Genomic DNA, 15,697 nt, shown 5'->3' with positions numbered 1-15,697 from the left:
ACAAACAGAGATCACAAGTAGGCAAAGAGGCAGGCAGAGAGAGAGGAGGAAGCAGGTTCCCTGCTGAGCAGAGAGCCTGATGTGGGGCTCGATCCCAGGACCCTGGGATCATGACCTGAGCCGAAGGCAGAGGCTTTAACCCACTGAGCCACCCAGGTGCCCCTAATTTTTTTTTTTTATATTGTATTTATACATCTATGAGAGAGATAGCATGGGTTTTGGAACCGAGAGACCTAGATTTGATTCCCTTCTGTGTACTTAATGTGTCTGTGACGTTGGACAAATTGTTGAACCATCTACCTCTAAGCTTCGCTTTCCTCATCTATAAAGAAGATACCATATTATAGTTCCTGCCTGATTGGCAGCAGCTCATTTGGTGCCATAATGTATACTATGGGAAGTGGTAAATTAATGCAGTTGTACTTAGTCTTTGGCATGTATTAGTCCAATGCAATTTCTAAAGTAACTTTGGGAGCTGACCTATCAGTCATTTATTTTGCGAAATATAGAGATATTAAAAATACAACTACTGGGGCGCCTGGATGGCTCAGTGGGTTAAAGCCTCTGCCTTTGGCTCAGGTCATGATCCCAGAGTCCTGGGATTGAGCCCCGCATCAGGCTCTCTGCTCAGCCGGAGCCTGCTTCTCCCCCTCTCTCTGCCTGCCTCTCTGCTTACTTGTGATCTCTGTCTTGTTAAATAAATGAATAAATCTTTAAGAAAAAAATACAACTACTGTTTATATCACCATTGTTTCAGAAAACTATTTCTTTAACTTTTTATTTTGAAATATGTATTTAACACCAAAAAAAAAAATTAGGATGGTTGTGATCTCAGAATAAAGATCAGTATTTTTCAAAATAGATATATGTATTTTAAAAATTTTGTTTTATGACTATATTTTATCTTAAAGCATTTTAAAGAATGTATGATTAGGATAAATCTGATTTAGCCTGTGATGATTTTATGTATAATGAACAGATTGCATTGAAACTCTTGTGTCTTTTCTGCCATTAACAGATATGACAGTTTGTAAGTCTGTTGGCTAAAATTACTAATTGGATCCACTCTCTGAATCATTCAGATTTAATTTTATTTATTGCTCCCTTATAAACACAGTCTAAAAAAAGGGTGGTGTTCAACATTGAAATAGCTGTGTATGCCTCCTGTATATGAGATTACATTTGAAAAATGGTTACAACTGTCATTAAAGATTTTCTAGTTCTGAAAGGTCCTTTTTGTGAGGATTAAATCTAATCTGTAACTTGTAAATTTTGACCTTTGAGATATTTGTGAATGTGATTATGATTAGAATATAGAAGAGTTATGACAGTTTAATTCTTTGCTTGAATTTCTAGTTTATTTAGAGACTGTATTCATTTCTTTCTCTTTTTTTTTTTTCTTTAAGGAGTATGGACATGCCCCAAAGCCAAAAACTCAAGAAAGTGAACTGAAAATCAGTGCTGTGTTTTCTGTGGGTGATAGTCCTCTTGGTAAGAAATAGAATTGTATAAGTTAAAATTATGATTAATATTATGATTAATATTGTTATATAATATATATTGTTATGTTCTAACTAGTAGAAATGAAGGAAAATGCCTCCTTTTGTAAGTCCTTTTTTCCTTAAGATAAAGCAGTACTTTTTTTTTTTTTTTTAAAGATTTTATTTATTTATTCAACAGAGATCACAAGCTACTGGGCAGCTGGTCTTAACATTTTAAAAAGTGGAATAGAGGGGCACCTCGCTGCTCAGTCAGTGGAGTATGTGACCCTTGATCTCAGAGTCATGAGTTTGAGCCCCACGTTTGTAGTGTGGTGATTAGTTAAAGCTTCAAACTATATATATATATGTATGAAGAGATAAAAAGTGGGACTAGAATAAGATATTAAAGTATGATACATATAGTAAGGAAACATAATTTCATGGAACTGCTGTTTCAATTACTAAATTTTACACACATAAACATGCACACGGATGTATGTGTCTCCTGAGTTATAATGTGAAATACAGTTCTTACTATGGGTTATGGTTAAAAAAGTTTGAAAAACCCCTGTTTTAGAGTGTTTATTGTCTCATTAATATTAGGTTTCAAGACTGAGAATTTATCAAAAAATGGAGAATGTGTATTTGTTTGTGTCGATACTAAAACTGTCCCCCCCCCCTTTTTTTTTTGTATTTGTAGCCCAGCAGTTGACCCCAGGCTTTCAGTTTTCTCTTGCATCATCTGGCCCAAACATATCGCTTCCTTTGGTTCCAGCCGTAGCTATTCAGGTTTTTTGTTCTGGTTGTAAAAAAATGCTTCATAAAGGGCAAACCGCATATCATAAGACAGGATCTACTCAGCTCTTTTGCTCCACGCGATGCATCACTGGATATTCTTCATCTGTCTGCATACCACCTCCTCCCAAGAAAACCTGCACAAACTGTTCAAAGTATAAAATTTTTAATTACATCCCTCTTTACTCTATGTCTTTTTAGTGTGTATATAGTTTAGCTCAAATATGCTATTGTTAACAAAACAAAAGAACCAAAAATGCTATTGCTACTTTAAATCTCTTTAGCATGTTTCTATGGAAATATTTAGCTGATTGAGAAATTTGCAAATTCTCAAGTTTTGTGATGTTAGATAAGAGACTTGGTGTCAAAAGTGTCATCTAAACCAGTTTTCTATCTCTTTAAGCTGAAATTTTACTGTGGAAAATAAACCAATTGTGGAAATTGTAGGAGCACTCATGTATCCTATAATTGTGGACAACAACCATTCACAACTATTTATTATCTTGAAAGTTATTGAAGTATAGAATAAAATATCAGTAGTCTTATAATATTATATAAGTTATTTAATTCTTTAGAAGGTAAAGTCTAAATGGTTACAAAAATAATATGTTTATATCTAAAATATCCTTGTAAGTTTTAGTTGGAGGTTATTTTTGCTTTACAGTCACACAGGCGCAGAGAAAGAAAAAAATAGCAACTAAGCCACATAAATTTCTTTCTCTACGTTAGTGTGTTTGAAAAATTTGGCATGTTCTGCCTACTTCTGTGTTAGTGTAGTTCTTGGAATACATTGTATTGTAAGTAATCATTAATGTAGAGTGAAATAAGTTAAGATCTTGGTTCGATCATGGCTCTAATGCCTTATTAGCTATATGATGTTGGGTCTGGATTTTTAACTTTCCTAAGCCTCAGTTTCTTTGTCAGTAAAGAGTTTCTACTTCCTCAGATTTTAATGAAACAGTGTTAGCCCAGGGCCTAGCACATAGCAAATGCTTAATAAGTGGGATCCTATTATTTTTAATAATAAAATTATTATTATGTATATTAACAGAATTTATAGGCTCCTATTTTTTTTCTTTGGAGATAGATGACAGTTTCTTTGTCTTCTTGGGTGTTGGGCTTATATATCTAAAAGTAGATCTTGTTAAAATGGAAATCTCCAACTAAAAGAGGAATTTAAAAATATTTTGCATAAATATTCAAATTTAGTTTTGTTCTAAAAAGTCCTTTAAATACCTCAGACTCTTCTATACATTCTCAAACTTATCTGAAAGGGTAAATTTAGTTTTTGGTTTCTAGATCCTATGTTTCAACATATAAATATCAAAATAAAATGAATTAAAATTTAAAGGACATAGCACAACTTATACATCCAAATGCATATTATTCTCTTAAAAATAGTCACTCTTGTCAGACACATTTTACCACAGTGCTGCTCTTACTCAAAAAATTTTTTGATTTCTTGATTGGGCATCGCATTCAGAGCCTATGAAACATTCTTTTAGACAAAGTTAGGTGACAAATCTATCTTTATACCATGATTTTTGCAAATTGCCAAAAGTTGTTTGATGCCTTTATCAGTTGACTATCGTAGACAAATTCAACTGAGTCATACTCTTAAACATGATATTTGACTATAACATTGAAAAGTTGTTCTTAGGGTTCTTATAAATAAAAGAGAAATTAGAAAAATGTTGAAGCCATGTTTTTGGAAGATGTATTTTTTTTTTTAAAGATAAATGTTAAGGTGTAAGTTTCATTTGGATGCATAAGATTTAGAATGCATTTTTATTTACATGCACAGATTTTTATTAAAAAAGTCATTCTCATTGGTTTACATATATGTATATTATACCACTGGCAGATTTACATTATTAAATAACATTCTTTATTGCTTTGTTTTTAGTAGAAAAATCACTTTTAAAAATTAATAACTTCACCCCTGGGTAAGCATATCCACTTGGTTTCCAAGATTCACTGTCCTATTTTTAAGGTTAGGTGAGTTTTAGAAAATTAAAGTACCTTGTTGTTATTACTATTCTTTGATAGTTTACCATGGAACAGTTCTGTGTAATAAAGGCATAGGATGGGAGGCAGAATAGTGGAATGGTTAACTCCACGGACTGTGGAATCAGACTGCCTAGAGTTTGTATTCTGGCTTCACTGCTTACCAGCTGTGTGACCTTGACAAACTATTTAACCTTTCGGATTTGGTCTCCTCATGTGTAAAGGGGCAATTGTAATAATGCTTAACTCACAGAATTTTTCTGATAATTAAGTTGGATAATTTGAATAAAGAGAACAACGTCTGGTACATACTAATTACTCAATACATATTACTGTATAAAATATTATTGCCATTGTATTCTTTATGGCCTCTCCTAGTACTTCTAATGAATGACCATTTACTTTAGTTTTTTACACTGGTCAGAAAAATGGCAATACTTAGCCTTTGTTTTTACTGTCAGTGGTTATAGCAGCATGACTCTTACAAAATAACTTGAGTTTTACAGAACGACTCAATTATTTGTGCTCCTTCTGTCTTATTCTTAATTCCATCTGTCCTCTGCTACCAAACTCTTAATAGCTCTTTTATCTGTTTCCTTGCTCTCTTCATTTATAGTTAAGTTTTATATATCATGCTAACTTTTTATATTAATCTTTGGTAATTCATCTGTTTCCCAGATCTTGCATTTCAATTAAAAAATCCCAAAACATGTCATTCCTTGTCTCACTTATGTTTCCACTCTTGGCAGCTGCTGACTAGTAAGAGGACAAGTGTTTTGTGGTTTGGAGTTGTGGGATGGCCACTTTTTCCATTGGCTCCAGTGGATGAAACTTGGTTGGAGCTGGAAGCCTCACTGTTTTTGTCACGAACATCTGGCTGGATATATTTTAAACATAATTTTCCCTTAACACATCTATAAATTAGGTATCATAAACCCATGTTATGCATGAAAAATTGAGAGAATAATTACTTCACTCATTGTCCCTCAGCTAAGTAACAGAACTAGTCATCAAACTCAGGTTTCTAGAAGCCTTATCCTAGGCCAGCTGTTTTTTCCTATGCAGTAGCTGCCCTTCATAAATACAGTTATTTTAGCTCACAGGGAGGAAGAAATTACAGTTATGAAGAACACATTTCATTTTGCCTTTGTTATTTATTTTTAGAGACATTTTAAATCCAAAGGACGTGATCACAACCCGATTTGAAAATTCCTCTCCTAGCAAAGATTTCTGCAGCCAATCATGTCTTTCTTCTTATGAGCTAAAGAAAAAACCTGTTGTCACCATTTATACCAATAGCATTTCAACCAAGTGCAGTATATGTCAGAAGAATGCTGATGTAAGTCACATTGTACCTTTATTGGGACTCTACTCAAAGACCCAAGATTTTTAATTGGCTTTGCTGATTTTGGATGTGTATGTGTTTTTATTTCCTAGATTCGATTTGAAGTTAAATATCAAAATGTGGTGCATGGTCTTTGTAGTGATGCCTGTTTTTCAAAATTTCACTCCGCCAACAACCTCACCATGAACTGTTGCGAGAACTGTGGAAGCTACTGCTATAGTAGCTCTGGCCCGTGCCAGTCCCAGAAGGTTTTTAGTTCCACAAGTGTCACAGCATATAAGCAGGTATGAAGATCCATCTGTCACACATAGGTAGGCTTGCTCCTTCCAGGGTGGCCCTGCAGGGATCAAATGCAAAACAAACAAGATCAGTTGATCTTGGTGTATGAGTTCCCCTGCAGAAAAGTGGGATCGATTGTGGTTGTGTAAGTGATTATGGTAGTGAGATAATACAGGCGAACCAGATCATGATCAGGAATTCACAAACAGAATTTCGTGTTTTGCTAAGAATCTGAAATATTTTGTGATATATTGATAAGTGAAGAAAGTCCCATATTATTATAAATAAACTGACCACTTATAGATGATAAAATCAGTGGATTTAAGCATATCTTTTTCCTTTTAGAAAATACAATTTTTGAGTTCCTGGGTGTCTTGGTTAAGCATCTGCCTTCGGCTCAGGACATGATCTTAGGGTCCTGGGATCAAGCCCTATGTACATCAGGCTCCCTGCTCAGCAGGGAATCAGTTTCTCCCTCTCCCTTGGCCTGTCTTCCCAACTTGTGTAATCTCTTTCTCTGAAATAAATAAAATCTTAAAAAATATATATATATATATTATATATATGTTTATATATATATTATATATATATTTATTTATATATATATATATTATATATTATATATATATATTTTAAAATCTGTTTTGGAATGAATTGTAATTATTTTGGCACATCCCTTATCAGACTACTTTAGCTAATTTTTTTTTTTTTAAGATTTTTATTTGTCAGAGAGAGAGCACAAGCAGGCAGAGTGGCAGGCAGAGGCAGAGAGAGAAGCAGGCTACCTCCCTGCGGGATGAGGAGCCTGATGCGGGACTCGATTCCAGGACCCCGGGATCATGACCTGAGCTGAAGGCAGTGGCTTAGCCGACTGAGCCACCCAGGCGTCCCTACTTTAGCTAATTTTTATTTGTTGTAATGCATAATGGATTCATTTGGTTACTAAGTAGATTAATTTGTGTTAATTATTGCAGAATGATTTCAAATCTCTAGGGGTGCCTTGGTGGTTCAGTCGGTTGAATGGCTGCCTTTGGCTCAGGTCATGATCTCAGGTTCCCAGGATTGAGCCCTACATTGGGCTCCCTGCTCAGTGGGGAGCCTGCTTCCTCCGCCGCTCCCCCTGCTTCTGCTTTCTCACTCTCAAATAGATAAAATCTTTTAAAAAATTGCTGTGCTTAAGAAAATCTTTAAAAAGTTATTTTTCTAAAAAAGGGTATAAATGATAATTAAACTTTTTTTTCAGTTAGCAAATTTGATTTATTTTTAACTTCTCTGATTGAAAGTTTCCCTTTTCTAGGAATGACCAGTTTTGGCAGTTAGGTTACTTTTTCCTCAAGAATAAAATTTGTGTTATTTTTATATATGTGATCTAAAAATCAGTTGTTTTTTTTTTTTAATTGTATTTATTGGGGCACCTGGGTGGCTAAGTAGGTTAAGCTTCTGCCTTCGCCTCAGGTCATGATCTCAGGGTTCTGGGATCGACCCCTGAATCGGGCTCTCTGCTCAGCAGGGAGCCTGCTTCCCTCTCTCTCCCTCTGCCTGCCTCTCTGCCTACTTGTGATCTTTGTGAAATAAATAAAAAATCTTCAAAAAAAAAAAAAAGATTGTATTTATTTGAGAGAGAGGGAGTGAGAGAGAGCAGGAGAGAAGGGAGGGTCAGCGGGAGAAACAGACTCCTGGCAGAGCAGGGAGACTGATGTAGCACTCGATCCCGGGACTCCAGGATCATGGCAGGAGCCGAAGGCAGCCGGTCAGCTGACTAAGCCACCCAGGTACCTGCAAAAATCCATTCTGTTCCTTATTTTGTTGTTGATATTATACTCTGTCAACTGCATAAATGATTTTCTTCTTTTACCAGAAAGATTATGTAGTGAAATTTCACAAATTATATTTTCCTACTTTTTAATTCCCTATATAACTTATTTTTTTAATTTAAATTCAATTAACATAGTGTATTATTAGTTTCAGAGGTAGAATTCAGTAATTTATTTGACTTATATAATATCCAGTGCTCATTACATCATGTGCCCTCCTTAATGTCCATCACCCAATTACCCCATCCCCCTACCCCCCACCCCTTCAGCAACCCTCAGTTTCTTCTTTTTATTTTTTTTTTAAGATTAAAAAAAAAAATTATTTGACAGAGACACAGCAAGAGAGGGAGCACAAATGGAGTGGGAGAGGGAGAAGTAGGCTTCGCACTGAGCAGGGAGCCAGATGTGGGGCTTGATTCTAGGACCTTGGGATCAGGACCTGAGCCAAAGGCAGACACTTAATGACTGAGCCACCCAGGCACCCCAACCCTCAGATTATTTCTTATGATTAAGAGTCTGTTATGGTTTGTTTCCCTCTCTGATTTTGTCTTGTTTTATTTTCCCTCCCTTCCCGTATCATCCACTGTTTTGTTTCTTAAATTCCACATACAGATGAGATCATTTAATTGTCTTTGTCTGATTGACTTATTTCACTTAGCATCCACGTCATTGCAGATGGCAAGATTTCATTTTTTTGATGGCTGAATAGTAGTCTGCTGTACACACACACACACACACACACACACCCCTTTATCCATTCATCTGTTGATGGACATCTGGGCGCTTTCCATAGGTTGACTATTGTGGACATTGCTGCTATAAACACTGGTGTGCAGGTGCCTCTTTGGATCACTATATTTGTGTCTTTGGGATAAATACCTACTCCATATAACTTCTTATTGAAAGTTTTTATGTTGTGTCAGTGACAGTATGGTGTAATGGTTAGTCTGGAACTTTGGATAGAGATGAAATGTTTCATCTCCCATTTTTCTGTTTATTTGTTAATTGAATTAAAATTAATTTAACCTTTTTGTTAATATAATTTCTTAAAGTATCTCACTTTGTTGTTGAAAGGATTCTATGATACAGTATATAAGTTATTTAGTATAGGGCCTAGCTCATGGTGAGCACTGAATAAATAATAATATTGGTAATTTATATAAATGTTAGCTATCAATATTATTGTTTCTTAAAACAAGTAAGGTTACAGGCAGATTTTATTATGAACTCAGCTTGAAAAATAGATAATTCTGTAAGATCTTCTGGTATACATTGAACATCATCTCTTTCCTCTTGCTAAAGAGCCTTATTGGTTAAGTAACCTTAAAGGTCGTAGGTTATCTTCTATTTTTTTTTTTAAGATTTTATTTATTTATTTATTTGACAGAGAGAAATCACAAGTAGATGGAGAGGCAGGCAGAGAGAGAGAGATGGAAGCAGGCTCCCTGCTGAGCAGAGAGCCTGATGCGGGACTCGATCCCAGGACCCTGGGATCATGACCTGAGCCGAAGGCAGCGGCTTAATCCACTGAGCCACTCAGGCACCCCATAGGTTATCTTCTAGATTGATGTCCATGATCTGCTGAGGGTGACTCTTTGGTTCATGGATTACATGGTCATCATTGATTATTCGTAATGAGAAAAGTGCATTACAAATACCAAATTCATTACTTTTAATGTGTTTTATTGTTAATGTACATGAGTAGTTACTAATTTTCTTTAGTTTACATTTTATCATTGTCTGAAAGAACTTATTTTTCCCACATCCCAACTTTCGGAAAAATCTATAGGGTGGCCTCGTAGTCATGTTCAAATATTTCAGCCAAAGGTACCTTTGTAGGTAGTGTTTCTTTTTTCTTACACAACTTGTATGTTTGTGCTAGGTATCTAAATGTTATTTTATTTTCTTGATAGAATTCAGCTCAAACTCCTCCATATGCCTTGGGGAAATCATTGAGGCCCTCAGCTGAAATGATTGAGACTACCAATGACTCAGGAAAAACTGAACTTTTCTGCTCTATTAATTGCTTATCTGCTTACAGAGTTAAGACAGTTATTTCTTCAGGTAATGTTTAAAATTCAATAAATTTATAGATTTAGTAACTATTGAAGAACATTGTAGCTGCTTTTCTTTCATTTTTTTACAAACGGAATTTATCTGTGTGGTTAAATTGAGACTCAAGATTTAGTTTCAGAGAACTCATTTTTAATTGAAAATAGTTTTTAACTGATTTTTTTATTGAGGTTATTTATTTTGTAGTTTCTGTATGAAAAGAAAGACCAGGAAAAAAACAAAACAAAACAACAACTTGTAAGTTCCAAATTTTTGTGTAAGTAGGACTTCACTGTGATTAGTTGCAGTTAGCACAGATTATTGTAAAGTTCCTTTATTTTGGTTTTATATATTACTGAGTATTTTTTAATCCTTCTAGTACACTTTTGGATCATTTGTTCATCATGTAGCTTAGTCATTGGTTTTTATTTTTTGTTACACCAAGGTGTCCAGGTTTCATGTCATAGCTGTAAAACCTCAGCAATCCCTCAGTATCATCTAGCCATGTCCAATGGAACTATATACAGCTTCTGCAGCTCCAGTTGTGTGGTGGCTTTCCAGGTATGATCTAAACTAGTATTTTACCCCTGAGCTTCTCTTAGGCATTGCTCTATGGCAGTATGTTAACTGTTGAAGGTCTGTATTTATAAAAGGTTAAGTTAGAAAAAAATTCTGTTCAACTCTGGTCCCCGAAGTCCTTTCTGCAAAATGCCTCAGCCAGTTGCTGAGTCTCAGTGCCGTCTTCCTTATCCAGGGTCCTTACCTAAACTACTCTTCCCTCCCACTTTTGCCCTTGATTCTCTCCCTTTCAAAAGGATGGATACTAAGTTATGGTTCAGGTAGGTGCTGTGGTGTCCCTTCCTCTCATCCTGGGCCAAATACATAATGACTCCTGGCATGAAAGTGTAAGCCTCCATTTACTTGTCCCATTTGTTCCTCACTCCCTGAAAAGATGGAGAGAATAGAGGTTAGTGACCCTCTTGGGTGGCCCTGATACAGTGTCCCTGGTACCAGGGCAAAAGAGATCACTGGTGGCCACTATGCTTTTCATGGCCATCAGAGGCTGGTTGCCAGTGGGAAGGGTATTTTGGGGGAAGGAAGAAGTCTGCTTTAATTTGTTAGAGCCCTATATTAGAGGTGTCCGGGAAGCCCAAATTCCAGTCCTTAACCTTACAATATTGCATTATTCAGTCCTTCTATTCTGGAAGTATGCCATTTAAACTCTTTCTGTGAACTGCTTTATAAAGTGTCAAGGAAATATTTGTGGGGGCATTAATTTATTAAAACAAGAAAATAAAAATTACCCAACTCACGTTACTTCTCAGTTGCTAAACTTTTGCCTTATTTGTGTTCTTTCAGAATGTATTTAACAAACCCAAAGGAACAAACTGTTCAGCAGTGCCCCCGTCTCAGGGCCAAGTGGTTGTAAGCCCACCCTCTGGGTCAGCAGTGTCAGCTGCAGGAGGTAATGCCTCTGCCAGTTCCGGTTCCAGTCCCACCGGCTCCATCAGCAGCTCTGCCTCTGGCACAGCCGGTTTCCGGCCTCTTGCTGCCCCATCCCAGCAAGTTGCTGTAGCTCGGACACTTGTTAAACTCAAGTGTCAACACTGTAGCCATCTGTTTGCCACAAAACCAGAACTCCTTTTCTACAAGGTAAAGAGAAATCATGAAAGGGATGGAATATAAACGTATCCATCAGAAGCATTTGTCTTTTCATCTTTGACAGTCACTTAATTTGCTTTGAAATGTTAAGGAGAATGATTTCTTAAAGATGAAGCAACTGTTTAATTAGGTCTCAATGACTTTTTTTTTTTTCTCTGCAGGGTAAAATGTTTCTGTTTTGTGGCAAGACTTGCTCTGATGAATACAAAAAGAAAAATAAAGTTATGGCAATGTGTGACTACTGTAAACTGCAGAAAATTATAAAGGAGACTGTTCGATTCTCAGGGGTTGATAAGCCATTCTGTAGTGAAGGTAAAGGAAGCAAGCAGTTCATTTTTTATTTTTTTTTAAGATTTTATTTATTTGACACAGAGAAAGACAGCAAGAGAGGGAATAGAAGTAGGGGGAATGGGAGAGGGACAAGCAGGCTCCCCGCTGAGCAGGGAGCCCAATGTGGGGCTCAGTCCCAGGATCCTGGCATCATGACCTGAGCCGAAGGCAGACAATGACTGAGCCACCCAGGTGCTTCAGGCAGTTCAGTTTTATCCACAGAGCATATTGTTGTTATAAAGTAATTCATGCTGAGTTGGACCATTAATCTATAATTAATTTTCAAGTGATTTTGTTTTATGAGGTATAATTTGAGGCTTTTTTCTTGAGTTGATGCTTAATTCACTTTTTGTTTATTTTTTATACCTAAGTCACTTTAAAGTCTACACTTTTAAATGTTAACAGTAATGTCAATTAAGAAAAAATTTTTAAAGATTTGTTTATTTTAGAGAAAGAGAGCACGGGTTAGGAAGGGGCAGAGGAAAAGAGTCTTAAGCAGACTGCACGCTGGGCACAGAGCCCCATGTGGGGCTAGATCCTTTGACCCTGAAAGCATAACCTGAGCTGAAACCAAGAGTTGGATGCTCAGCCGACTGTGCCACCCAGGCACCCTGAAAAAAAAATGTTAAATATTGTAATACATTTGTGATCATGATTGGCTTATGGTGATGTTTTAAATTATAGCAATCTTAAATAAATTGCTTTAAAACTCAGAAAAGACTTTTGGAAGATAATTAGGTCAATGGTATTAGTATAGAGTCTAAAAAATCTCTTCATAAGTTTAGCAATGACTTGAGAAATCTTTCTGTTCTTGCACCTACTTGTAAAGTGGGTACTTCAGCAATTACTGCTTCTTGGGTTAAGAAACTTTTATATCTCTGATGTTTCTGAATATAGGTGGCCTAATATTTAGAGTATGTTTAAAAAGTGATATGAGTTTGTTTTGTGAATATAGAGACTATCTTTGCTCCTCTTCAAGAAGCAAATAATTGTGTCTCAAGTGTGTAGAAGTTAGCTTAGCTGGTACCTGAGACTCTGGAAACTCACTTTATCTCTTTCAGGTTAATGTAAGTTTGATGTTTCTTCTTTCATCCCTTCTGGTTCTCAGTTTGCAAATTCCTCTCTGCCCGTGACTTTGGAGAACGATGGGGAAATTACTGTAAGATGTGCAGTTATTGCTCACAGACATCCCCTAATTTGGTAGAAAATCGACTGGAGGGCAAATTAGAAGAATTTTGTTGTGAAGATTGCATGTCAAAATTTACAGTTTTGTTTTATCAGGTAAATGTAACATACCTTTTTGGCTTTCTGAAGTTAGTATGAATTATTTTCTTAAAATATGTTTGGATCATGTGAAGTAAAATTTAGTGTTTAGAACTGGGTTAAAGTAAATTTTGGGCTCCTAAAGCAAAATTCAACCAAATATAAATGTGAAATTTTGGGAGTAAAGAGCATAAGGTTTCTGGAGACTTTGTTGTTGTTTGCACATATGTTCCTTTTATTTTTATATTTTGTTTTCTCTTGAGGCATATTGACCTTGTTTATAACTGAGTTCTTTTAAGTCAGAACCTTGTGTAGTTATGTTGTGTTAAGTGGCTCTCTCATTCAGAAGGTTACTGTGATGAATTAGAAGTCAGACCTTGTTCTCACTTACTAATAAGTCAAATGACTATGACTGACCTCCTTACCCACCACCTTTTAAAAAAGTTACTTTTTTGAAAGGCTAACTCTGAAAGCTACAATTAATTGAACCACTGATATACACCCAATGCTTCATAAGTGTAATTTAATCCTCACTATGATCCTAGAGGTAGGTATATTACTACCAGTTTATGAATATGGAAAAAGAGCAAGATCCAAGGAGGATAAGTAATGTACCCTTCAAGAAGCTGGTAGGTGATAGTTGGACAGCACCTGAAACCATTTTTTTTTTTTTGTCTACCTACCCCCTAAAATATAATCTTGGTGGAGAAGTGTATCTTTATCATAACGATATGACCAGGAAACTATCAGTGCTCAAGACAAAGGACACCTAATTAAATATATATATATATATATATTTAATATTTTATTTATTTTGGCAGAGAGAGAGAGAGAGAGAGAGAGAGAGGAGAAGCAGGCTCCCTAAGCAGAGAGCCTTATGCGGGGCTGGATCCCAGGACTCTGGGATCATGACCTGAGCCAAAGGCAGAGGCTTTAACCCACTGAGCCACCCAGGTGCTCCCTAATTAAATATTTTTTGAATGAATCAGTGTCTTTACAACTCCAAAATCCATGTTCTTTTTACTATATTATGCTGCTTCTTTACCTCTTGAAAGTAGAACCTCGCTCTAGATTCCTTCATCAGTAATTTTGAAAATGAGAGATAATTTTTTTTTTAAAGATTTTATTTATTTATTTGACAGGCAGAGATCACAAGGAGGCAGAGAGGCAGGTAGAGAGAGAAAGAGAGGGAAGCAGGCTCCCTGCTGAGCAGAGAACCCGATGTGGGACTCGATCCCAGGACCCTGAGATCATGACCTGAGCCGAAGGCAGAGGCTTAACCCACTGAGCCACCCAGGCGCCCCGAGAGATAATTTTTTTTTAAAAGATTTTATTTATTCATTTGACAGAGATCACAAGCAGGCAGAGAGGCGGGCAGAGAGAGAGGAAGGGAAGCAGGCTCCCTCCTGAGCAGAAAGCCCAATGCGGGGCTTGATCCAGGGATGCTGAGATCATGACCTGAGCCAAAGGCAGAGGCTTTAACACACTGAGCCACCCAGGTGCCCTGAGAGATAATTTTTATATTCTATATATTGAGGGCATCTATGGCATCTATGTGGAAACAAACAAGTATATCTACTTTTAACCACATTATGTTAAACCTTATATTTTGTGATCTCACCTGACTTATACATCCTGTTTTCATAGTGCCTTCTGGTTTTATGATTAGTGTTATCTTTTTATTATTTTTTGGTTTTAAGCCTATCTTTTCTTATATTTCTTTCTTAGATGGCCAAGTGCGATGGCTGTAAACGACAGGGTAAGCTAAGTGAGTCCATAAAATGGCGAGGAAACATCAAGCATTTCTGTAACTTGTTTTGTGTCTTGGAGTTTTGTCATCGGCAAATTATGAATGACCCTCTTTCACAAAATAAAGGTAAAATTAAACTTGGCTAACAGGATCATTATGTCAGTGCCAGGATATACTATTAGCACAGACAGTTGTAAATAATATAATAAAAACAAAATTTTACTAGATTCAAATAACCTGGATTTCCTTAAAATTTTCCTCTAAGAATTCTTTTTTTTTTTTTTTAAAGATTTTATTTATTTGACAGAGAGAAATCACAAGTAGATGGAGAGGCAGGCAGAGAGAGAGGGAAGCAGGCTCCCTGCCGAGCAGAGAGCCTGATGCGGGACTCGATCCCAGGACCCTGAGATCATGACCCGAGCCGAAGGCAGCGGCTTAACCCACTGAGCCACCCAGGCGCCCTGTCCTCTAAGAATTCTTAAAGATTGCCCTTCAGGGAAGGTTAATCCTGATGCTTTTTGCTATCATAATCAAACACACCAAAGAATCAATAACTGTTATAATCTCTAATTTTATAGAAAGTTAGATTTGATTGCTTTTGGTTGATTTTATCTATACATAAGAGATAAATGTTATTCAGTTAACAAACTGGGAAAAAAAGAGGAAAACAGGGCGAACAAAGGGAGAGGATATAAGTATATATATCATATGTATATACTATATATTAATATAGTTTCTGTGACTGGCATAAGATTTGATCTAGAGCTTGCTTGTAGCCAAGGAAGAAGGAACTAGCACATTAATTATATCAGGAAAAATAAAGTAGACCAGTTCTTCATAGGTAGCAAAGTTTTTTAAGCTAAGAATAAAATAATTTTGCAAGTAGGACAGCTAATATGGTCAAAATTTCCAGATGAAT

At 36.2% G+C, this 15,697-nt stretch overlaps 1 protein-coding gene across 5 annotated transcripts in view; it reads left to right on the top strand.

Annotated features, from left to right (window-relative positions):
- ZMYM6 (zinc finger MYM-type containing 6) overlaps positions 1-15,697 on the top strand; it is a 45,408-nt gene that overhangs the window by 10,687 nt on the left and 19,024 nt on the right. For all 5 annotated transcript variants that reach the window (XM_059377212.1, XM_059377210.1, XM_059377211.1 and 2 more), the window contains 10 exons: positions 1,407-1,491; positions 2,182-2,431; positions 5,448-5,622; positions 5,721-5,912; positions 9,635-9,785; positions 10,219-10,334; positions 11,133-11,426; positions 11,597-11,747; positions 12,874-13,046; positions 14,757-14,904. In XM_059377212.1, the coding sequence (XP_059233195.1) occupies positions 1,407-1,491; positions 2,182-2,431; positions 5,448-5,622; positions 5,721-5,912; positions 9,635-9,785; positions 10,219-10,334; positions 11,133-11,426; positions 11,597-11,747; positions 12,874-13,046; positions 14,757-14,904 (1,735 nt within the window). The remainder of the gene's footprint in view (positions 1-1,406; positions 1,492-2,181; positions 2,432-5,447; positions 5,623-5,720; positions 5,913-9,634; positions 9,786-10,218; positions 10,335-11,132; positions 11,427-11,596; positions 11,748-12,873; positions 13,047-14,756; positions 14,905-15,697) is intronic.

The sequence above is a fragment of the Mustela nigripes genome, chromosome 14 (genome assembly GCF_022355385.1).
Source record: "Mustela nigripes isolate SB6536 chromosome 14, MUSNIG.SB6536, whole genome shotgun sequence".
NCBI classification, from domain to species: Eukaryota; Metazoa; Chordata; class Mammalia; order Carnivora; family Mustelidae; genus Mustela; species Mustela nigripes.
Note: the sequence above shows the minus strand (reverse complement) of the source record. Positions and strands in the feature narration are given on the sequence as shown.